Source organism: Mustela nivalis (genome assembly GCF_964662115.1).
Source record: "Mustela nivalis genome assembly, chromosome: X".
Lineage (NCBI taxonomy): Eukaryota > Metazoa > Chordata > Mammalia > Carnivora > Mustelidae > Mustela > Mustela nivalis.
In genome coordinates, this window is record NC_139040.1 from 92,265,809 (window position 1) to 92,289,523 (window position 23,715).

General features: G+C 43.1%; 1 protein-coding gene across 8 annotated transcripts in view; it reads right to left on the bottom strand.

Moving 5' to 3' along the window:
- The window catches only part of ZNF81 (zinc finger protein 81), a 165,767-nt gene that overhangs the window by 74,665 nt on the left and 67,387 nt on the right, over window positions 1–23,715 (bottom strand). For 7 of the 8 annotated variants that reach the window (XM_082718041.1, XM_082718040.1, XM_082718039.1 and 4 more), the window contains 2 exons: window positions 20,289–20,415; window positions 12,231–12,326 (listed from right to left, as the gene is read on the bottom strand). In XM_082718041.1, the coding sequence (XP_082574167.1) occupies window positions 12,231–12,326; window positions 20,289–20,415 (223 nt within the window). Of the gene's footprint in view, window positions 1–12,230; window positions 12,327–20,288; window positions 20,416–21,462; window positions 21,752–23,715 lie in introns of those variants that run through there. The other variant, XM_082718034.1, reaches the window with a different exon arrangement.

Consider the following 23,715-nt stretch of genomic DNA (forward strand, 5'->3'; position numbering starts at 1 on the left):
AACAGCAATTCTAGAAACAGAAAATCAACCACTTTCTGTGTTGGGCTGGCAGAAATAAAGGGCTACTTAAGATGGCGAAAGTCCCCGCCACAAATCCTGAGCTCGGACAGGAGAACAAAGACCCAAGCAGGAATCTGAAAACCCTCCCGCCCCAGGCTCCCATGGACCAATGGGACACTGACAAGCGGGAATCTGAGACCCTCCTGCCCCGGGCTCCCGTGGACCAATGGGACCCTGACAAGCGGGAATCTGAGACCCCACCCCGGGCTCCAGTGGACCAATGGGACCCCCACAAGCAGGCGAAATATCCAAATAAGGGAAACTTGCCAAAAGACCCCTGAACTCCCCTCGAGGCCCCTTAAAAGCCCCCTTCTCCCTGCGTTGGGTGCGACTTCCGCCACTCTGCTTTCCAGAGTCACAGAACCTCCCTGAGGGTGCCCACCTCCTCCCGGCGCAACTTTCCTGGCTCCCCTTCTCCTGAGCCCTGAAACTTCACCGGAGAGTGTTTTTAATAAATCTTGCCTTGCACCCACTTTGCCTGGTGTTGTGTTTATCTCGCTGGAAAAACTACATTCTGAAAGGTAGGACTGGTGGAGAAGTGAATCCAAAGCGATGGGAAGATAGACTGCAGGGGGAGGGGTTGGCTCCTAGCAAGCGGCGGAGCAACGGAGCACAAAATCAGGACTTTTAAAAGTCTGTTCCGCTGAGGGACATCACTCCAGAGGCTAAACCGGGGTGAAGCCCACACAGGGTCAGTGTGGCCTCAGGTCCCGCACGGTCACAGAAGGATCCGGGGTGTCTGAGTGTTGCAGACCTTGCAGGCATTAGAACGGGGAAGCCGGCTATAGAGACAGAGCCGAGGAGTGAGCTCCAGCTCGGGGTTACCTTGAACCAGTCGCAGGCTCAGTGAGCTTGGAGCGTGGCCGGAGGCCAGGGACACGGGAGTAAATGGGCGCTGTTCTCTGAGGGCGCACTGAGGAGTGGAGCCCCGAGCTCTCAGCTCCTCCGGCCAGAGACAGGGAGGCTGCCATTTTCATCCCCGTCCTCTGGAACTCTATGGAAAGCGCTCAGGGAACAAAAGCTCCCTAAAGCGAACCTGAGCGGATTACTCGGGCCCGGCCCCTGGTAAGGGCGGTGCAATTCCGCCTGGGGCAAAGACACTTGAGAATCACTACAACAGGCCCCTGCCCCAGAAGATCAACAAGAAATCCAGCCAGGACCAAGTTCACCTACCAAGGAGTGCGGTTTCAATACCAAGGAGAGCAGCAGAATTCCAGAGGAGGAGAAAGCAAAGCACGGAACTCATGGCTTTCTCACCATGATTCTTTAGTCTTGCAGTTAATTTAATATTTTTTTCTTTTTCAATTTTTTTCTCTCTTCCTCTGCTAAAATTTTTTAACTTTTACCCTTTTCTTTTTTTTAACGTTTTTAAACTAGTTTATCTAATATATATATATTTCTTTTTTATATTTTTTCTTTATTTGTTTTCTTTTTTTAATTGTTTCTTTTTTTTTTCTTTCTGAACCTCTTTTTATCCCCTTTCTCCCCCCCCTCATGACTTGGGATCTCTTATGATTTGATTAAAGCATATTTCCTGGGGTCTTTACCACCCTTTTAGTATTTCACTTGCTCCTTCATATACTCTTATCTGGACAAAATGACAAGACGGAAAAACTCACCATAAAAAAAAGAACAAGAGGCAGTACCGAAGGTTAGAGACCTAATCAATAAAGACATTGGTAATATGTCAGATCTAGAGTTCAGAATGACGATTCTCAAGGTTCTAGCCAGCCTGCAAAAAGGCATGGAAGATATCAGAGAAATCCTCTCGGGAGATATAAAAGCCCTTTCTGGAGAAATAAAAGAACTAAAATCTAACCAAGTTGAAATCAAAAAAGCTATTAATGAGGTGCAATCAAAAATGGAGGCTCTGATTGCTAGGATAAATGAGGCAGAAGAAAGAATTAGCAATATAGAAGACCAAATGACAGAGAATAAAGAAGCTGGGCAAAAGAGGGACAAACAGCTACTGGACCACAAGGGCAGAATTCGAGAGATAAGTGACTGCATAAGACGAAACATTAGAATAACTGGGATTCCAGAAGAAGAAGAAGAAAGAGAGAGGGGAGCAGAAGGTATATTGGAGAGAATTACTGGAGAGAATTTCCCCAATATGGCAAAGGGAACAAGCATCAAAATCCAGGAGGTGCAGAGAACCCCACTCAAAATCAATAAGAATAGGTCCACACCCCGTCACCTAATAGTAAAATTTATAAGTCTTAGTGACAAAGAGAAAATCCTGAAAGCAGCCCGGGAAAAGAAGTCTGTAACATACAATGGTAAAAATATTAGATTGGCAGCAGACTTATCCACAGAGACCTGGCAGGCCAGAAAGAGCTGGCATGATATATTCAGAGCACTAAACGAGAAAAACATGCAGCCAAGAATACTATATCCAGCTAGGCTATCATTGAAAATAGAAGGAGAGATTAAAAGCTTCCAGGACAAACAAAAACTGAAAGAATTTGCAAACACCAAACCAGCTCTACAGGAAATATTGAAAGGGGTCCTCTAAGCAAAGAGAAAGCCTAAAAATAGTACATCAGAAAGGAACAGAGACAATATACAGCAACAGTCACCTTATAGGCAATACAATGGCATAAATTCATATCTCTCAATAGTTACCCTGAATGTTAATGGGATAAATGCCCCAATCAAAAGACACAGGGGATCAGAATGGATAAAAAAACAAAACCCATCTATATGTTGCCTCCAAGAAACTAATTTTAAACCCGAAGACACCTCCAGATTTAAAGTGAGGGGGTGGAAAAGAATTTACCATGCTAATGGACATCAGAAGAAAGCAGGAGTGGCAATCCTTATATCAGATCAATTAGATTTTAAGCCAAAGACTATAATAAGAGATGAGGAAGGACACTATATCATACTCAAAGGATCTGTTCAACAAGAAGATCTAACAATTTTAAATATCTATGCCCCTAGCATGGGAGCAGCGAACTATATAAACCAATTAATAACAAAACCAAAGAAACACATCAACAATAATACAATAATAGTAGGGGACTTTAACACCCCCCTCACTGAAATGGACAGATCATCCAAGCAAAAGATCAACAAGGAAATAAAGGCTTTAAATGACACACTGGACCAGATGGACATCACAGATATATTCAGAACATTTCATCCCAAAGCAACAGAATACACATTCTTCTCTAGTGCACACGGAACATTCTCCAGAATAGATCACATCCTCGGTCCTAAATCAGGTCTCAACCGGTACCAAAAGACTGGGATCATTCCCTGCATATTTTCAGACCACAATGCTCTGAAGCTAGAACTCAATCACAAGAGGAAATTTGGAAAGAACCCAAATACATGGAGACTAAACAGCATCCTTCTAAAGAATGAATGGGTTAACCAGGAAATTAAAGAAGAATTGAAAAAATTCATGGAAACAAATGATAATGAAAACACAACGGTTCAAAATCTGTGGGACACAACAAAGGCAGTCCTGAGGAAAATATATAGTGGTAAAAGCCTTTATCAAAAACAAGAAAAGTCTCAGGTACACAACCTAACCTTACACTTAAAGGAGCTAGAGAAAGAACAAGAAAGAAACCCTAAACCAGCAGGAGAAGAGAAATCATAAAGATCAGAGCAGAAATCAATGAAATAGAAACAAACAAACAAACAAAAAAAAACAATAGAGCAAATCAATGAAACTAGGAGCTGGTTCTTTGAAAGAATTAATAAGATTGATAAACCCCTGGACAGACTTATCAAAAAGAAAAGAGAAAGGACCCAAATAAATAAAATCATGAATGAAAGAGGAGAGATCACAACTAACACCAAAGAAATATGGACAATTATAAGAACATACTATGAGCAACTCTACATCAACAAATTTGACAATCTGGAAGAAATGGATGCATTTTTAGAGACATATAAACTACCAAAACTGAACCAGGAAGAAATAGAAAACCTGAACAGACCCATAACCAGTAAGGAGACTGAAGCAGTCATTAAAAATCTCCAAACACACAAAAGCCCAGGGCCAGACGGCTTCCCGGGGGAATTCTACCAAACATTTAAAGAAGAACTAATTCCTATTCTCCTGAAACTGTTCCAAAAAATAGAAATGGAAGGAAAACTTCCAAACTCATTTTATGAGGCCAGCATCACCTTGATCCCAAAGCCAGACAATGATCCCATCAAAAAAGAGAATTACAGACCAATATCCTTGATGAACACAGATGCGAAAATACTCAACAAAATACTAGCCAACAGGATTGAACAGTACATTAAAAGGACTATTCACCACGACCAAGTGGGATTTATTCCAGGGCTGCAAGGTTGGTTCAACATCCACAAAGCAATCAATGTGATACAACACATCAATAAAAGAAAGAACAAGAACCATATGATACTCTCAATAGATGCTGAAAAAGCATTTGACAAAGTACAGCATCCCTTCCTGATCAAAACTCTTCAAAGTGTAGGGATAGAGGGCACATACCTCAATATTATCAAAGCCATCTATAAAAAACCCACTGCAAATATCATTCTCAATGGAGAAAAACTGAAAGCTTTTCCGCTAAGGTCAGGAACACGGCAGGGATGTCCATTATCACCACTGCTATTCAACATAGTACTAGAAGTCCTAGCCTCAGCAATCAGACAACAAAAGGAAATTAAAGGCATCCAAATTGGCAAAGAAGAAGTCAAACTGCCACTCTTCACAGATGATATGATACTATATGTGGAAAACCCAAAAGACTCCACTCCAAAACTGCTAGAACTTGTACAGGAACTCAGTAAAGTGTCAGGATATAAAATCAATGCACAGAAATCAGTTGCATTTCTCTACACCAACAACAAGACAGAAGAAAGAGAAATTAAGGAGTCCATCCCATTTACAGTTGCACCCCAAACCATAAGAAACCTAGGAATAAACCTAACCAAAGAGGCTAAGAATCTATACTCAGAAAACTATAAAGTACTCATGAAAGAAATTGAGGATGACACAAAGAAATGGAGAAATGTTCCAAGCTCCTGGATTGGAAGAATAAATATTGTGAAAATGTCTATGCTACCTAAAGCAATCTACACATTTAATGCAATGCCTATCAAAATACCACCCATTTTTTTCAAAGAAATGGAACAAATAATCCTAAAATTTATATGGAACCAGAAAAGACCTCGAATAGCCAAAGGAATATTGAAAAAGAAAGCCAAAGTTGGTGACATCACAATTCCAGACTTCAAGCTCTATTAAAAAGCTGTCATCATCAAGACAGTATGGTACTGGCACAAAAACAGACACATAGATCAATGGAACAGAATAGAGAGCCCAGAAATAGACCCTCAACTCAATGGTCAACTAATCTTTGACAAAGCAGGAAAGAATGTCCAATGGAAAAAAGACAGCCTCTTCAATAAATGGTGTTGGGAAAATTGGACAGCCACATGCAGAAAAATGAAATTGGACCATTTCCTTACACCACACACAAAAATAGACTCAAAATGGATGAAGGACCTCAATGTGAGAAAGGAATCCATCAAAATCCTTGAGGAGAACACAGGCAGCAACCTCTTCGACCTCAGCCGCAGCAACATCTTCCTAGGAACATCACCGAAGGCAAGGGAAGCAAGGGCAAAAATGAACTATTGGGATTTTATCAAGATCAAAAGTTTTTGCACAGCAAAGGAAACAGTTAACAAAACCAAAAGACAACTGACAGAATGGGAGAAGATATTTGCAAATGACATATCAGATAAAGGGCTAGTGTCCAAAATCTATAAAGAACTTAGCAAACTCAACACCCAACGAACAAATAATCCAATCAAGAAATGGGCAGAAGACATGAACAGACATTTCTGCAAAGAAGACATCCAGATGGCCAACAGACACATGAAAAAGTGCTCCATATCACTCAGCATCAGGGAAATACAAATCAAAACCACAATGAAATATCACCTCACACCAGTCAGAATGGCTAAAATTAACAAGTCAGGAAATGACAGATGCTGGCGAGGATGCGGAGAAAGGGGAACCCTCCTATACTGTTGGTGGGAATGCAAGCTGGTGCAACCACTCTGGAAAACAGCATGGAGGTTCCTCAAAATGTTGAAAATAGAACTGCCCTATGACCCAGCAATTGCACTACTGGGTATTTACCCTAAAGATATAAACATAGTGATCCGAAGGGGCACGTGCACCTGAATGTTTATAGCAGCAATGTCTACAATAGCCAAACTATGGAAAGAACCTAGATGTCCATCAACAGATGAATGGATAAAGAAGAGGTAGTATATATACACAATGGATACTATGTAGCCATCAAAAGAAATGAAATCTTGCCATTTGCAATGACATGGATGGAACTAGAGGGTATCATGCTTAGCGAAATAAGTCAACTAGAGAAAGACAACTATCATATGATCTCCCTGGTATGAGGAAGTGGAGATGCAACATGGGGGGTTAAGGGGGTAGGAGAAGAATAAATGAAACAAGATGGGATTGGGAGGGAGAAAAACCATAAGTGATTCTTAATCTCACAAAACAAACTGAGGGTTGCTGGGGGGAGGGGGGTTGGGAGAAGGGGGATGGGGTTATGGACATTGGGGAGGGTATGTGCTATGGTGAGTGCTGTGAAGTGTGTAAACCTGGCAATTCACAGACCTGTACCCCTGGGGATAAAAATATATGTTTATAAAAAATTTTAAAAAAATTAAAAATTATAAAAAAAAAGAAAATTCCAGGTCCAGATGGTTTCATTAGTGAATTGCATGAAACGGTAAAAGAAGAAATAATAATTTTACACAAACTATTTCAGGAAAGGGAACACTTCACAACTCATTTATGTGGCCAGCAGAAACCTAATACCAAAGCCTGACAAAAACATTGCAGAGAACGAAAATTACAACCAATATCACTCATAAAAAATGCAAATACTTTAAAACAAAACATCAGTAAATATAATCCAATAATATATAGTAAGGGTTATATATCATAATCAACTAATATTTTATCTCAGAAATACAAAGTTAACATTTGTAAAATCAACAGGGAAGCCTGGGTGGCTCAGTGGGTTGGGCCTCTGCCTTCAGCTCAAGTCATGATCTCAGGGTCCTGGGATCAAGCCCTGCATCGGGCTCTCTGCTCAGCAGGAAGCCTGCTTCCTCCTCTCTCTCTGTCTGCCTCTCTGCCTGCTTGTGCTCTCTATGTGTGTGTGTGTGTGTGTGTGTGTGTGTCAAATAAATAAATCTTTAAGGAAAATCAACAAATAAACTCACATATTAACAAAATAAAAGCAACAACTCATATGATTACTCTAATTAGATGAAGAAAAAGGAGTTGACAAAGTTCAACATATAGCCATGATTAAAAAAAAACCACTCTTCAACAAGCTAAGATTAAAAAAGAACTTCTATAACCTGATAAAGGGCAGCTTCAAAAAATATCAGACATAATGGTACATATTTTTTATCCCTGATATTGGGAACACAGGAGGCATGCCCACACTCAACACTTCTATTTAATATCAAACTGAAGGTGTTAGTGCAATAGGGAAAGGAAAAGAAACAAAAAGCATAAAATTGGAGACGAAAAAGTGTCTCTAATGTGATAATGACTACTTAGATGAAAAAACTCAAAGAACCTGCAAGAAAACTAGTACGTCGATGTAGGAATGCCTCAGGATACAAAATAAATGTACAAAAATAAATCATGAGCAATTTTTACTAACAATGAACAATCCGAAATAAATTGGGAAAAAAATGTCATTTACAAAACTGTCAAGGAACATCAAGTATTTAGGGATAGAGTCAATGAAGGATGCAGAAGACTTCTACACTGAAAACTATAAAACACTGCTGAAAGAATTCAAACATCTAAATAAATATAGAAAATACGCCATGCTTGTGGATTAGAAGGCCCAATATTGTGAAGATATCAATTCTCCTAACATCAATCTATAGAGTGAACTCTACTCCAAATAAAACCCCAGTAGGCTTTTTAAAAAAAGCGCAAACTACTTATGAAATTTATATAGAAATGCAAATGATCTAGAAGAGCCAAAGTAATTTAGAAAAAGGCCAAGTTGGAGAACTTATCCTACCTGATTCAAGACTCATTATAAAAGCTACAGTAATAAAGAAAATGTGGGTTTGCCAAAAAGACAGTATATTGGGGCACCTGGGTGGCTCAGTGGGTTAAAGCCTCTGCCTTCGGCTTGGATCATGATCCCCAGGGTCCTGGGATCAAGCACCGCATCGGTCTCTCTGCTCAGCCAGGGAGCCTGCTTCCTCCTCTCTCTCTGCCTGTCTCTCTGCCTACTTGTGATCTCTCTCTCTCTCTCTCTCTGTCAAATAAGTAAATAAAGTCTTTAAAAAAGTATATTAACTATATTTTCTGCGTTTTTTTAAAAGTTTTTAATTTTAATTCTAGTATAGTTAACATACAGTGTTATATTAGTTTCAGGTGTACAATATTGTGATTTAACAATTCTATACGTTACCCAGTGCTCATCAGGGTAAGCGTGCTCTTAATTCCCATCATCTATTTCATCCATCCCCACCCCCCACAACCATCAGTTTGTTCTCTATAGTAAAAAGTCTATTTCTCGGGGCGCCTGGGTGGCTCAGTGGGTTAAAGCCTCTGCCTTTAGCTCAGGTCATGATCCCAGAGTCCTGGGATTGAGCCCCACATCGGGCTCTCTGCTCAGCGGGGAGCCTGCTTCCCCCTCTCTCTCTGCCTGCCTCTCTGCCTACTTGGGATCTCTCTCTCTGTGTCAAATAAGTAAATAAAATCTTTTTTTTTAAAAGGCTATTTGTTTTTTCTCTTTTTCCCTTTGTTCATTTGTTTTGTTTCTTAAATTCCACATACGAGTGAAATCATAAGTTATCTCTGTCTTTCTCTGACTGACTTATTTCCCTTAGCATGATACTCTCGGGCTCCATCCATGTTGTTGCCAGTGGCAAGATTTTGTTCTTTTTTATGGCTGAATAATATGCCATTGTATGTATATCACATCTCTTTGTTGTTCTTGTTCTTGTTTTTGTTTTTAAGATTTTATTTATTTATTTGAGAGAGAGAGAGAAAGAATGAGAGAGAGAGAACATCAGAGGAGAGAGGTCAGGGGGAGAAGCAGACTCCCTGCTGAGCAGGGAGCCTAATGTGGGACTGGATCTCAGGACTCCAGGATCATGACCTGAGCCGAAGACGGTTGCTTAACCAACTGAGCCACCCAGGCACCCACATCTTCTTTATCTTATTTTCTGTATTGTTGATGCTTGGGCCATCTGGTGCCTTCCTCCTCCTGGACAGACCTGCCTCTCTCAGTGCTAGTTAATTCCTAGAGATAACAAATGAATTCCCTGGAAGCACACGTTTTATATGCAAACCAACCAATCCAGAGTCCACCTCCACCAACTCTCCTCCTTTGTTACACTCTCCCAGGTTGAGCCACTATCCTCCTGCTCTAATCCCTCAGTGCCAAGTACCAAGTTACTAGACGCAGTCCCTACAGCCCTGGAGCCCCACTGAAATTACTCAAACTAGCCAATCCGAAGCCTCCCCAGCCGGCTTATTCTGTTTCACCCATGCTTCCCCATGCAAATAACAATTAAGGCTCTTATCCATGCTTTCCCCTAAAACTTTGGCCTCCTGACTGACGCTGGTGCTTCCTGATGTGGCCCTGCAAGGTATGGCATGTCTCCTCCTCTTGGGAACTGTGAATTACAAACTATCTTTTTCATGGCAGTCATCTCTGGATCTGTTGGTCTCACCTTGCCTGAATGATATTAAAGCCTACCATTATAAAACAGAAAGACTTATATAGATCAACTGAGCAGAATAAAGAATCCAGAAATAGGCTCACATATAAAAAGTCAATTGATTTTGATAAACCTGACTAGGAAATGCAATGGGGAAAAAAAAAGCCTCTTCAGCAAATGTTTCTGGAACAAGTGGGTATTGTACTGATAAAAACAAACATTGTGGGCACCTGAGTGGCTCAGTGGTTTAAGCCTCTGCCTTTGGCTCAGGTCATGATCTCAGGGTCCTGGGATGGAGTACCACATCGGGTTCTCTGCTCAGCAGGGAGCTTGTGTCCCTCTCTCTCTCTCTGCCTACTTGTGATCTCTCTCTGTGTGTCAAACAAATAAATAAAATCTTGGGCGCCTGGGTGGCTCAGTGGGTTAAGCCTCTGCCTTCGGCTCAGGTCATGATCTCAGGGTCCTGGGATCGAGGCCTGCATCGGGCTCTCTGCTCAGCAGGGAGTCCGCTTCTTACTCTCTCTGCCTGCTTCTCTGCCTACTTGTGATCTCTCTCTATTTCAAATAAATAAATAAAATCTTTAAAAAAAAATAAAATCTTTAAAAACAAAAACAAAAACAAACATCGGTCCTTACATCAAACATACAAAGTGAATTGTAGGTCTAAACTGAGAAAGCAAAAGTGCTATAACATAGAGAATGAAATAGGAAAAAATCTTTGTAGCAGGCTACTATTTCTTAAACAGATCACAGAAAGCACTAGAAAATTTTAAAAGATGATAAATTAGACTCCGTCAAAATCAAAACATTTGCTCCTCTGATAGGCACCAGTAAGAAGAGAAAAGTGAAAGCCACGAATTGGAACAAAATACTGGTGATGTATATATCTGGTGTAGGAGTTACATCTAGCAAATATCTACAACTCTGAAAACTCATTAAGCAAGCAAGCAACCCAATTAAAAACCAGGAAAGGTATCCGAATAGACACCTGAAACAAAAATGTACAAATGGTCAATAAGCCCATGAAATGATATTTATCATTATTTGTCAGAAGAATACAACTTAAAATCATAATGAGATACCATTACATCCACTATGACAGCAAAAATTAAAGTGATTGATGGTAACAGGTGTTGGCAAGGATGCGGAACAACAGAAATTCTCGTGTACTGCTGCTGGAAGGGTAGACTCACACAGCCACTTTGGAAGATAGCTTGGCAATTTCTTATAAAGGCACACATACATTTACTTATACAATTATATGATCCACCAACTCCACTCCGAGGTGTTCACCCAAGAGAAATGTAAACATATGGTCACACAACGACATGCCAGCATGTTCACTACACTGTACTCATAATACTCATAATAACCAAATAACAGCCACCTGTCATTAACAGGTATATGGATAAACAAATTACAGTCTGTTAATATCATGGAATAGTCTTTAGCATTTCAAAGCAATAAACCAGCAATATACTCAGTAACATGGATGAATTGCAGAATCATGATGCTGAACAATGGAGGCAGACCTAAAAGGGTATAGACAGCAGGATTCCACTCACATGAAACCCTAATAAAGACAGATTTAATCTACAGTGATAGAAAGCCAGTCAATGGTTTGCCTGGGGGCCTACTGACTACAAGGGGCATGGAGGCTCATTTTCACGAAACGGAATGTTCTCCATATCATGACTGGGGTGGTGGTTAACAGGAGTGTGGACCTTCATCAAACTGGGCACTTCAAAGGAGACATTTTATTGTATGTAAATTATACCTTAATACAGTTGATTGATTTAAGACAAAAATCTAAGTAGCAGTGATCTCAAGGTCAGAAGATGGGGGAGAGGCATGGCAGCAGGGGAGACGGGAGAGGAGTGAGGAATCGGAAAAGAGAAGAGGAGGGGGAGCTGGTTGTCGATGTGTTTATTGGTATCTTAGAGTTGAGAAGAAAAAAATGAGGAGGATGAAAGTGAAAAGGTGAAAGTGAAAAGGTCCTCAGAAGAACAGGAGTGTGGCAACCAAGTGGTTTTCAGAGAGGGTAAATCCATTAAAACCTGACCATATATATTGTTAAGAATCTCAGGTCCTGGGGGGTGGGACTTAAGGAATGAAGGCTAAAAATGTGATGGAAGGAGAAAACATTCAAAGAAGCAAGATCTGTAGGGAGGAAGCCTGGCATATGATTCTGCCTGTAGGAATTGCAGCAATTCTCCTTGGAGGAAAGCCAGGCAAAAAAGACAGCTGCTCACATTAAGGGAAATAAAGGGAGAGAACAGTCTGGTACCTAAAAGGCCAATGTTATCTCTTCTCAAGCAGTTTCCAAAGTTGAGATCCTTCAAGAAGGCAGCAAGAAATAGCATTTTAAAGGCATAAGCTTCTGAGGAAAAGCGTTTCCATGTCCCCCATCTGCCTGGGTCATACTCACTCACCCGTATGGCTCTGATGTGGGGTTTTTCTCTCCAAAATCCATGGCTCCTCTCCTTGTTCCAACTTGAAGATGACCTCTGGTTTGGGAACTTCATACCCTGTTAATAGGACATGACAGAATTGGGTCCAGCTAATTGCTTTCCACTTGGTGTTTTGTTTTGTTTTTTTTTTAAAGTAACCACTTTTCATTGGGAAAAGAGTAATAATCACAGAGGTCAATGCACTGAAGGATCTCAGGCCCACCAGGGATGCCGCTGGCACACACTTCAGTTGGCTCAGGGTACTCAGCAGCTGAGAATGAAAATACTTTCATGGAGGCTCTGTGTTCAGTTCCTTGGGCTGCCGTAACAAAATACCAAAACCTGGGTGGCTCAAAGCACCATAAAGTCATTGTCTCATGCTTCTGGGGCCTCAAGTCTGAAATCAGTGTTAGCAGGGTCAGGCTATCTCTGGCAGATGTGAGGGAGCATCCTTCCTTGAGTCTTCTAGCTTGTTTGCTGGCAATCTTTGATGTTTCTTTAGCTTGTAAATGTATCACTCCTGTCGCATGCCCTTCTCCCCACGTATCTTCACAATGACTTCCCTCTATATGTATCTATTTCTTTTCTTTTTTAAAAAAAGATTTTATTTATTTATTTGAGAGAGAGAGAGCCAGCACAAGCTGGGGAGAGAGGCAGAGGGAGAGGGAGAAGCAGAGCCTCTGCTGAGCAGGGAGCCCGACACGGGGCTTGATCGCAGGATCCTGGGATCAGGACCTGAGCTGAAGGCAGATGCTTAACTGAGCCACCCAGGTGCCCACATATGTGTCTATTTCTTTTTTTTTTTTAAGATTTTATTTATTTTATTTGACAGAGAGAGATCACAAGCAGGCAGAGAGAAAGGAGGAAGCAGGCTCCCCGCTGAACAGAGAGCCAGATGCGGGGCTCGATCATAGGACCCTGGGATCATGACCTGAGCCAAAGGCAGAGGCTTTAACCCACTGAGCCACCCAGGCGCCCCATGTGTCTATTTCTATGACCAGATTTCCCTTTTTTTATAAGCACACCAGTCATATTAAATTAGGGCCCACTCCCATGAACTCCTTTTAACTTGATTACCTCTATAAAGACACTATGTTCAAATAAGGTCACATTCTGGAGTACTGGAGGTTCATATTTCCACTTTTTTTTTCAGGGGGACACATGATTCAACCCATTAAAAATCTGCCCTTGGACACCCCCCCCACCAAATCCATGTCCTTCCCAGGTGCAAAATATACGAACTCCACACCAATATCCCCAAAAGTCTTGATCATTCCAGCATCAAGTCTTAAATTCAAAATCTATCTAAACATCAACTCCAAGTGTCAAATCTTATCACCCAGATCACCTAAATCAGTTATGAGTGTGATATGAGTATGAGTCATCTCTGGGCAGCTTCTCTCCACACAAGCCTGTGTAATCAGACAAGTCATCTGCTTCCAAAATGTAATGGCAGGACAAGCATTCCCATTTCAAAAGGGAGAGACTGGAACGAAAAAAGGGATCACAGATCCCAAGAAAGTCCAAAACCTAGCAAGACAAAGCCCATGAGATTTTAAGGCTTGAGCGTAATTCTTATTGGCTCCATTTTCTGTCCTCCAAGCCTATTAAGGGGGGGGGGTGGCCCCACCCTGTTGGCCCAGGGCCAGGAATGGCACCATTCACTACTACCTCTACTGGTCCACTAGCAAAATATTTCCTGCCTGTTCCTGTGCCCCTTCCACTCTGCTGTTCTCTGTCTTAGTTCCAAAGGGAGGAATGCGTCTGCCAGGAGACACCGTAGTGATTCCACTGAACTGGATGTTAAGTCTGTCTCGTGTGGACACTTTGGGCTCCTCAAGTCTCTGAATCAAAAGGCAAAGAAAGGAGTTACTGTGCTGGCTGGAGTGACTGATCCTGACTACTCAGGGGAAATTGGACTGCTACCCTACAGTGGAAATAAGGAAGAGAGTGTCTGGAATACACCTAATCCCTTAGGGCATTTCTTGGTCCTACTGTGTGCTCTGTGATGAAAGTCAATAGGAACTACAACAATCCAATTCAGGCAGGACTACTAATGGCCCAGATCCTTTAAGAATGACGTTTTTTTTTTGGGGGGGGGGCTGGGTGGCTCAGTTATTTAAGCGTCTGCCTTTGGGTCAGGTCGAGATCCCAGTGTCCTGGGATCGAGTCCTGGGTCAGGCTCCCTGGTCAGTGGGGAGCCTGCTTCTCCCTCTCCCTCTGCTCCTCCTACCCTCTTACGCACACATGTGCATGCACACACATGCTTGCTCCCTCTTTCAAATACATAAATCAAATCTTAAAAAAAGGAGAATGAAGTTTTGGGTCACACAACCAGGTAAAGAACCACAATCTGTTGTGTTGGCTGCAGGCAAAGAGAACAAGGAATCATTAGTGCAAGAAGGAATTCTACCTTAAGACTGCAACACAGATACCTTGTCTTGGTTTGCAGTCTACTGCCCCGTCCTGCAGATTTTGAATTTAGGTTTACAGCATCACCTCACTCAAATTTCCAGCTTGCAGGCCTGGCCTTTAAATTTCAGACTTGTCGGTTCCTATAATCAGGCAAGCTAGTTCCTTAAAACAAATCTCTTCTCTGGAATCTGTGAATGTATTCATTCTGTCTATCTTTTTCAAGGTTATGTCTGTATGTATTGTGTGTGTGTGTGTGTGTGTGTACTCTGTATATGTATATACCCATATCATATTGGTTCCATTTCTCTGGATAACCATAATGCAGATTTTGAGAGTGGTGCTAGAGGAAGAGAATCCTAAGAATGAATTTTATGAATGGATTATGGGTTTTCTAGAATTGGTTCCCTACTCTGATCACATTTGAAGGCACTAATGACTCTCTTTCCAGTACTACAGAGCACACTGACAGTCCATGGGATGATGTGGCAAAAGAGATATGCAAAATATCCCCACTGGATACCTAGATACTCCTTATCAAATGCTTGTGAGAGGTATGGTTCTGGGTGACCTTGTATTTGACACCTTAGAAATTTTTGTCAAACTTACAAGTATAATAAGATTGCCAGATTGCTCTTAATTGTGCTGGACAAAGTAGAGGGGGGGAAAGGATGAACTCAGGGATTTGAGTTCCCAGCTCAAGCACTGCATGGATGACCTGAAAATTTCTACGTCTGTCCTGAAAGACACCCCTAACTTCTGTAGCTACAGAACTGATGCTGCTGAAAACGAAACCCAGAGTCTCATCCTGGCTGTGGCCACATTACAACACAAATTGAATTCCCAACCTTATAGGATGTGGGCTATTAGGGTAAGGGAACTGACTGAAAAGAAATGGGATCCAGAAATTTAGAATGGACATAGATGAGGACACTGAACTTCTAAGCTCTGATGAGTCTTCTTTTGAGTAGAAGCAGCCCTTCTGCCCTCATCTGAGAAGATAAACCCTACTTTGCCTGAGGACCCCACAACGACCTCCCCTGAGGTACTTGCTGATTTCTCTCACGACCTAGCCCTACCACCCTGACTTGCTTTTAGACCTAGAACTAGACTCAAGTCTCATCAGGGCCCAAGAGGGGAGGTATAGCATAATCCACGAGGCATAAAAGAACTGCATTATTGGTCCAATTTATACAGACAGAAAACTGGGAAACCCAGGTGCAAATGGATATTTAAGAGTGTGGGATAATGGAAAGGACATAAAGTTGGATTGATCAGGCCAAATGTGTTGGTATGTACACACTAAGCAGATTGTGAATTTAATGTTGCTGCTTGAGGGGTTAGAGAGAGCTTGAACATTTCGTTTGCTTGGCTGAAACATGGATCAAAACGTGGTTCGTACAAAATGCAACTGAAATGGAGAAGTGTTTTGGAAGAATTCTCTATACTACAGAGAAAGGCATCCAAGGGCTTGGGAGCTTGGCACATTAGACTCGATTTAGCGTGTAAGGCATGCTCTTACACACTGGGAGGGTCCAGAGGACATGCCTGGGACATGCAAATTTGTGAGGTGTGTGGGGGGGTGCCCAGTATTCTTGAAGAACTCTGTGATTGCTTTTCTCTGGAGGACACTAATTGGGAAACCCCAATGCAATGAGACTAACTGGATTCTGGGGTAACAGGGGCCAAATGGGGGCACTGAATTGCTAAATGCAAGATGGACATGGTTATTACAGTGCACAGCAGGGTTAAAACAGTCATCAGAACGGTCTGACCTGCAGAGACTCATGGTGTTGGCCAGTTGCTTATGCTGTCCCTAGAAAAGAAACAGACGAGCTACTGCATTCTTACTTGATCTGCATTAGGAGAAGGGTTCTATGAACGAAGTCTAACGTGAAATGTAAAGAGTCTCATCTCCTCAGTCAATTTTCAGACTTGAGCCAGTTTATAGACCCAGAGCTCTGTGAATGAAGGGGAGCCCAGGTCCCTTGAGGAAGGACCCTGCTACACTGTCAAAATGTATACTGCTAATCTCTCTCTTCCCAAAACAGATTTATAGCCCTTTGTCAGGGTGACTGTGCAGGGAGGGAAAGGACATAATGAGGCTTTTCTGAGATTACTGGAGACCAGTTCTGAACTGACACAAATTCCAGGAGACCCAGGATGTCACCGTGGCCCACAAGATGGCATAGGGGCTTATGAGAGTGAAGTCATCAACGGGGTTTCAGCTCAGCTCCATCTCACGGGAGGCACAGCAGGCACCCCAATCCATCCCGTGGTTATTTCCCAGGTTCAGAATGCAAAATTAGAATACAGATACTCAACAACCAGCAGAATACCCATACTGGTTCCCTGACCTGTGCAGTGAGGACTATTATGGTGAGAAGGGCCAAGTGGAAGCCACTAGAACTGCCTCTACTAGAAAAAGAGTAAACCCAAAGAAATACTGCATTCCTGTAGGAACTGCAGAGATCAAGAACCTAAAGGATGCAGGGGGAGTGAGTCCCACCATGTACCCATTCAACTCGCCTCTCTGGCCTGTGCAGAGGACAAACAGATCTTAGAGAATGACTGTGGACCATCAGGAGCTTAACCAGGTGCTAACTCCAATAGTAGCTGCTGTACGAGATGTGGGTTCATTGCTGAAACCAATTAACACATCCCTTGGTGTCCGGTGAATAGTTATTGATCTGGCAAATGTGGGGGGGGTTGTTTGTTTTATTTTTGTTGTTGTGTGTTTTTTTTTGAAATACCTGTTACTAAAGGTTACTAGAAGCAGTTTGCTTTCAGTTGGCAAGGCCAACTATACACACACACACACACACATAGATAAATAGATAGATAGATAGATATAGATATCTATATATATCTTCACTGATCTACCTCAGAGATATATCAGCCCTCCAGTCCTAATGTCATAATTTAGTCTTCAGGGATTCTGATTGACTTTCCCTCCCACAAAATACCACTTTGGTCCATTACACTGATGACATTATGCTGACTACACCTGATGAATGAGAAGCAAGAACCACTCTTAACTTACTGGTAAGAGAATTTGTATGGCAGAGGGTAGGAAATAAATATGACCACAATTTAGGGGCCTTCCACCTCAGGGAAATTTCTATGGGTAGAGCAGTATGGACTCATGGGACCCCTAGATATTTTTTTTTTAAGATTTTGTCAGAGAGAGAGGGAGGGAGGGAGCACAAGCTGGGGGGAGCAGCAGGCGGAGGGAGAAGCAGGCTCCCTGCTGAGCAAGGAGCCCAACATGGGGCTCGATCCCAGGACGCCAGGATCATGATCTGAGCTGAAGGCAGCTATCTAACCTACTGAGCCACCCAGGCATTCCCCTACCCTTAGAAATTTCGAAGTGAAAAGTAAGTTTTTGCCTCTGGCTCTTCCTATAAGTGAAAAGAGGGACAATGGCTACTGGGCCTCTGTGGACTTCAGAGGCAATATATTCCACACCTGCGTGCGTTACTCTGCTCCATTTACCATGTGGTCCAAAAAACTGCTCGTTTTGAGCAGCACCCGGAACAAAAGAAGGCTCTGCAACGGGTCCAGAGTGCCATATTAGCTGCTCTCTCACTGGGGCCATATGATCTGGTGGATCCAGTGGTGCTTGAAATGTCAGTGGCAGTTGGGGATAGAGCCTTGGGTAGGCCCCTAGAGGTGAACCACAGAGCCAACCTTGGGATTTTGAAACAGAGCCCTATCATCCTCTGAGGCTAACTGCTTTCCTGTTGACAAAGAGCTTTTGGCTCGCTACTGGGTCTCAGTTTACTTGCTCGCTGTATTTAAGCCTATTCATCAGTGGAAGAAAGGAAACTCAGCAAGGACTCCTTCGGTAATGTTCAGCAAACACGGAAGAGCCTGGTGCTGAATCCTCACACCATGGTGGGACATGAGAACTATGGCAAGCGGTAGAGACCCACTCAGAGGGGGCCCAAGTCCTTCTGATCAAGCCCCAGCTGGTGGATGGTGTGAGGTCAGTAGCAGCTCCTGGAGCACTGAGCCTGAGTCTTTCTGGAGTTGTGCTGCTCTGGCATGCAGACTGAGGTAGGTCACAAGCTCCTTCTAATGCTAAATAATGGCACAAACTCAATTGTCAACAAATACTGGAAGAGAAGGAACGTTAAAGAGAGCATGATGCTGTTAGCAGGTAAGACTTCAGGTAGGATGTGGCAACTCCACATCCTTGACCCTAGGTGGCGGCTCTGCCCCTTCAGGCCTGGAACCAAGTAGGTGGCTTGCCCTGTGGAACTGAGGAGGTGAGGGTCTTTCACATTCTGTTTTCCCAGCCTGGGCCCTCTGGGCCTGTGGTGCCAGCAGCAGCCATCTTGGCCTCACAACCATCCTTGGAGTCATTCATCCCTCTTCCAGAAGGCTAACGCATGGGCACAGCTGAACAGTTTTATCAGCCTCTCTCCTACCAGTAGAATCCCAGCTACCCCACAGCCTTCCCTCATTGTTTCCTGTCTCTGTCCTCTTCAGTCAAAGCTGACAGCATTTCTATTGACATAGCTGAAGAAATCCACAAGTCATACAACTGATCTCTTTTGCAACTGGTTGTCCACATCTTTGGTTCTTTCCAGAGTCTTATCCCATCTTTTGCATATGGACAGGCTGAGTATTTTCCAAATCTTCAAGCTCTGCTTCTTCTCTTACTAATGATTCCTTTCTAATATCTTTCTTTTCTCCTACATTTTATGGTAAGCAGCAAGGAAAACACAGGCCATGCCTTTAACACTTTTGTTTAGAAACTTCCACAGCTAACTACCCAAGTTTATCACTTACAGATTCTGCTTTTCACCCAACAGAACACAATTCAGTCAGGTTCTGTGCCACTTTGTAACAAGGATCTCCTTTCTTCCCGTTTCCAGTAACACGCTCCCCTTTCTTCCAGTTTCCAGTAACACGCTCCTCGCTCTATCTGAGACCAAAGCCCCGTTAGCGTCCATATTTCTACCAGTGAATTTCTTCAAGGCAGTCTAGGCTTTCTCTGTCAAGCACCTTTCCAGCCTCTACCCACTGTCTGATTCCAAAACCACTTCTGTGTCTTTTTCAATATTTGCTACGGCAGCATCCCCCTTGCCAAGGAAAAAAATCTGTCTTAGTTTCCTAGGGCTGCTTTGACGAAGTGCCACAAGCTGGACAGCTCAAAACAGCAGACATGTACTGTGTCAAAGTTCTGGAGACCAGAAGTCCAAAATCAAGGTGTCAGTAGCGCCAATGCTCTTTTTGAAGGAGAACCTTCAAAACAGGAAGGAACTCTTCCATGCTTCTCTCTCTGACCTCTTGGTGGCCTCAGGCATGTCTCCGCTTGCAGATGCATCACTCCAGCGACCTGGCCATCTTCTTTTCCTTCACACTGTCTTTTCTCTGTGTGTGTCTGTCTCTATGTCTAGATTTCCCTTATTTTAAGCATAGCAGTCATACTGGATTAGGACCCACCAAAAAGACCCAGTTTGAGCTTGGCTACTTCTGTAAAGACCCCCAATTCCAAAAAAAGATCATATCCCAAGGTTCTTAGTCCTAACAGGTTAGGATTTCAACATAGTTTCCTTGGAGGAATACAATTTTACGCATAACACGCTCCTTGCAGTTTCTCCGAAGGGCTGTGCTTACCCACTGAGCGCAGGTGGCTGTAATTCTCCAGCGTCACATCCCGGTACAAGCGTCTCTGAGCTGGGTCCAGTTGCTGCCACTCTTCCTTGCTGAAGTCCACAGTCACGTCCTCGAATGACACAGAGACCTGTAACAACACAGTCCCGTTCAAGATGACAGGTTCAGCAGCGGGCGATAGGGAGAGGATCATTAAGGAATTATTTTTTAAGGATTTGTTTTTCACCAGAATATGCTATACAGTATGACTATTAAATACCTAGTTATATGTAGTGTTGTATAGCATACAAATATCTAATCATAAATTTTTGCAATTCATTGTATTCAACATTTAGTCAGTTTGTTTAAAGATCTGATTTATTTATTCATGAGAGAGAGAGGCAGAGGTGGAGGGAGAAGTAGGCTCCCCCATGGAGGAGGGCTCGATCCCAGGACCCTGGGGTCGTGACCTGAACTGAAGGCAGAGGCTTCACTGACCGAGCCACCCAGGCACCCCCAGTCTTTCATTTTTAAAAATAATAATTTTGTACAGGATTTGTCCTTGATGCCATTTTGTTGTTTGTTTTAATGGGAAGTATTTTGTTTTACTTTACAGTCATTTCTTGTGCTCCAGTGAAAGAGAAAAAGAAAGTGCTTGCATTACAAACACCACAGTCAAGTCCACATATGCCAGTCGCTGCAAACCAAACCACATGTGTCCGCCGGGTCTCTGGGCATGCAATTTGCTTCCACTGTAGGAATGGGGAGGGGGCAGGCCAAGACTGGCTCCGGGGGTTTTGCTAGGGGGAGAGAAATTTTTGTCCTGGGGGGCACCCACCTGTATGGGAGTCAGGAGACAGCTAGGGATAGCTTTGCTCAGTGTGTCCAGCTCAATGCTGGATCCTGCAGCACTCCAAGGAGGAGGGCCCCTTCCCCCACCACAGGCACCTCAGACTGCCCCCCTCAACGCTAACCCTGTAAGTAGGTCCAAGGGGGCTAGAGGACACCATGCAGGGTGAGGGAGTTGGTGGGGCCAGCTCGACCCTGCCAAGAGCAGCAGCCAGCCTCCCTGGAGGGAAGGCAGGGTGAGGGCCCCAGGGCCCCAGGCTGAGTTGCAGCAGCTGTGTGGGTGGTGGTCATGGGCAGGCTGGCCCAGCTCTGAGTGTTCAAGCATCAGGCAGTTTTGGGGGTCACAGACCTGGCACAGAGGCCCATACACGGTCATGCCCTGCCGCGAGGCCCCCTTGTTGCTGTCCATCTGCAGGCTGACGTTGAACATGTCACGGTGCTCCACGCTCATCCCAGGCTCGAGGATCTGTTGCTTGGTTCCAGGTGCAGTCAGCCTGGCTTGGCTGGCTCCCTTGTTGGTGGCCTGGTCTGGGGGGGGCGGTCCTTGCTCAGCTTGGGGTCATAGAGGTGGTGCCGGGTGCCATAGGCTGTCATACCCTGCTGGCTAGCAAATCTGTTGGTGACCATCTATAGCCCAATGATGTTCTCTTAGCTTCTCTGGCTCAAATTTTTGTTCCTGCTTCTCTGCATGCTTCACCCCTAAATTCACCTTATTCCTTTTTGTCTTGGCCATGGCTGGGAGGGTGGACTGCACCCGGGTGTGGTTGGTTTTCTCAAACAAGTCATTGCCTCAAAAATGTCACGGGACTTCACTCCATACTCGGTAATGGCCTTGATGCAGTTGCCAATGTTTTCCAGCTGGTGCCAATTTTGGGTCGACTCATTGAACTTCTTCATGGAGCCTGGCTGGAACTTACTGATGAACTTCAAAGAATGATGCTATCTTTGAGGCTGTCTATGAAACTGTAGCTGATGTGGTGCCCTGTCAACCCCTCAATCCATTCTCAAAGCTCCTGCTCCTGCTTGTGGTCGTACTTTTGGGCCAGCTTGTTCTCGACCTCAACAGACAAGCCACAGGATGGCCCCTGGTTGAAGTGAGCAGAGGACATGCTGGCTGGTGGTGTGCAGTGGTGGCAGTGGTGCTGAGGACCGAGGCAGTAGCTAAAGCTCCATCTGCTTGTGTTCTATAACTTCTAGAAGGAAGCATGCACACTTTTTTTTTAACTTTACATAGCTCCCTCTACTATTGTTTTAATTAATTCTTCACAAATATGGCCATTTTCTCTTCATGCCTTTTTAAAAAAGGTTTTATTTATTTATTGGAGTGAGGATAAGAGAGAGAGAGAGAGAATGAGGGGGAAGGGTCAGAGGGAGAAGCAGACGCCCTGCTGAGCAGAGAGCCTATGTGGGACTTGATCCGGGGACTCCAGGATCATGACCTGAGCCGAAGGCAGTTGCTTAACCAACAGAGTCACCCAGGCGCCCTCTCTTCATGTCTTTTTATTGCTCATATCTAATTTAATTCTGTGATGGTGAGAAAATATACTCTGTATGATTTCAACTTATGGTCTATCTAGGAGAATGGTTCGTGTGTCCCTGGAAAAGAATGTGTATTCAGCTGTTGATGGCTGTAGTATTCTATAATATATAAATCAAGTTGGCTGAGTGTTGTTGAAATTTTCTACCACCATACTCATTTGTCTTCTACTTGTTCAACCAATGATTTGTCAACTTTCTGGTAAAAATTGGCATGGAAATGTTAAAGTTTATGTGGCTATGCAAAGGACCTAGAATAGCCTAGAATATGTAATGGTAAGTCTTATTATAAAACTATGATAAATTTACACAGTGTGGTACTGATGTAAGTACAGATAGATTTATGAATGGAGCAGAATAGAGAGTCCAGAAACAGGACACACATATGGACAACTGTTTTTTCACAAAGGTACCAAAGTACTTCTATGGGGAAAAGGAAAGTCTTTTCAAAAAATTGTGCTGGAACAATGGATGTAAGTTTTGTAGGAAAAAACAAACCTTGACCCATACCTTACACCACATACAAAAATTAACAATAACTAAGGTCCAGGACGACTGAATTAAATTTTATCAGACCAACTTTCACATAGGTAACAACTATACTCTGAGCAAAATATTAAAAAAAAAAACCAATCTGGAGGTACTGAAAAGTAAAAAAATCAGGTATTTACTGGAAGAGAACTGACAATTAGAAGAAGGGATGCCACTGTTGGGTTTACCAAGTTTACAGCCTTTAGCCTGTAAACAGACCTAGTCAATGCCATGCAGGGTAACTACAATTCCACTCGAAAAACTTCAGTCTTACTGAACTTGAAGAATCAAAGGAGAGTTTTGCAGTCATCATGACCACCAGAAAGACAAGGGAGAATTCAGACAGAAAAGAATGCCCGAGATCTGTGTGTTAACTCTTCTTAATTTCTGGTCGAGTAAATAAATTTAAAATTTGAGTTACCACACACCACAGAGGAGACCATTGCCAACTGGAGTCCAGCCAAATTAAGTGCTTACTAAACCAAATGAAACAAAAAAAATCATCAGTCTTCAGGGGAACTAAACAGAATTCAAA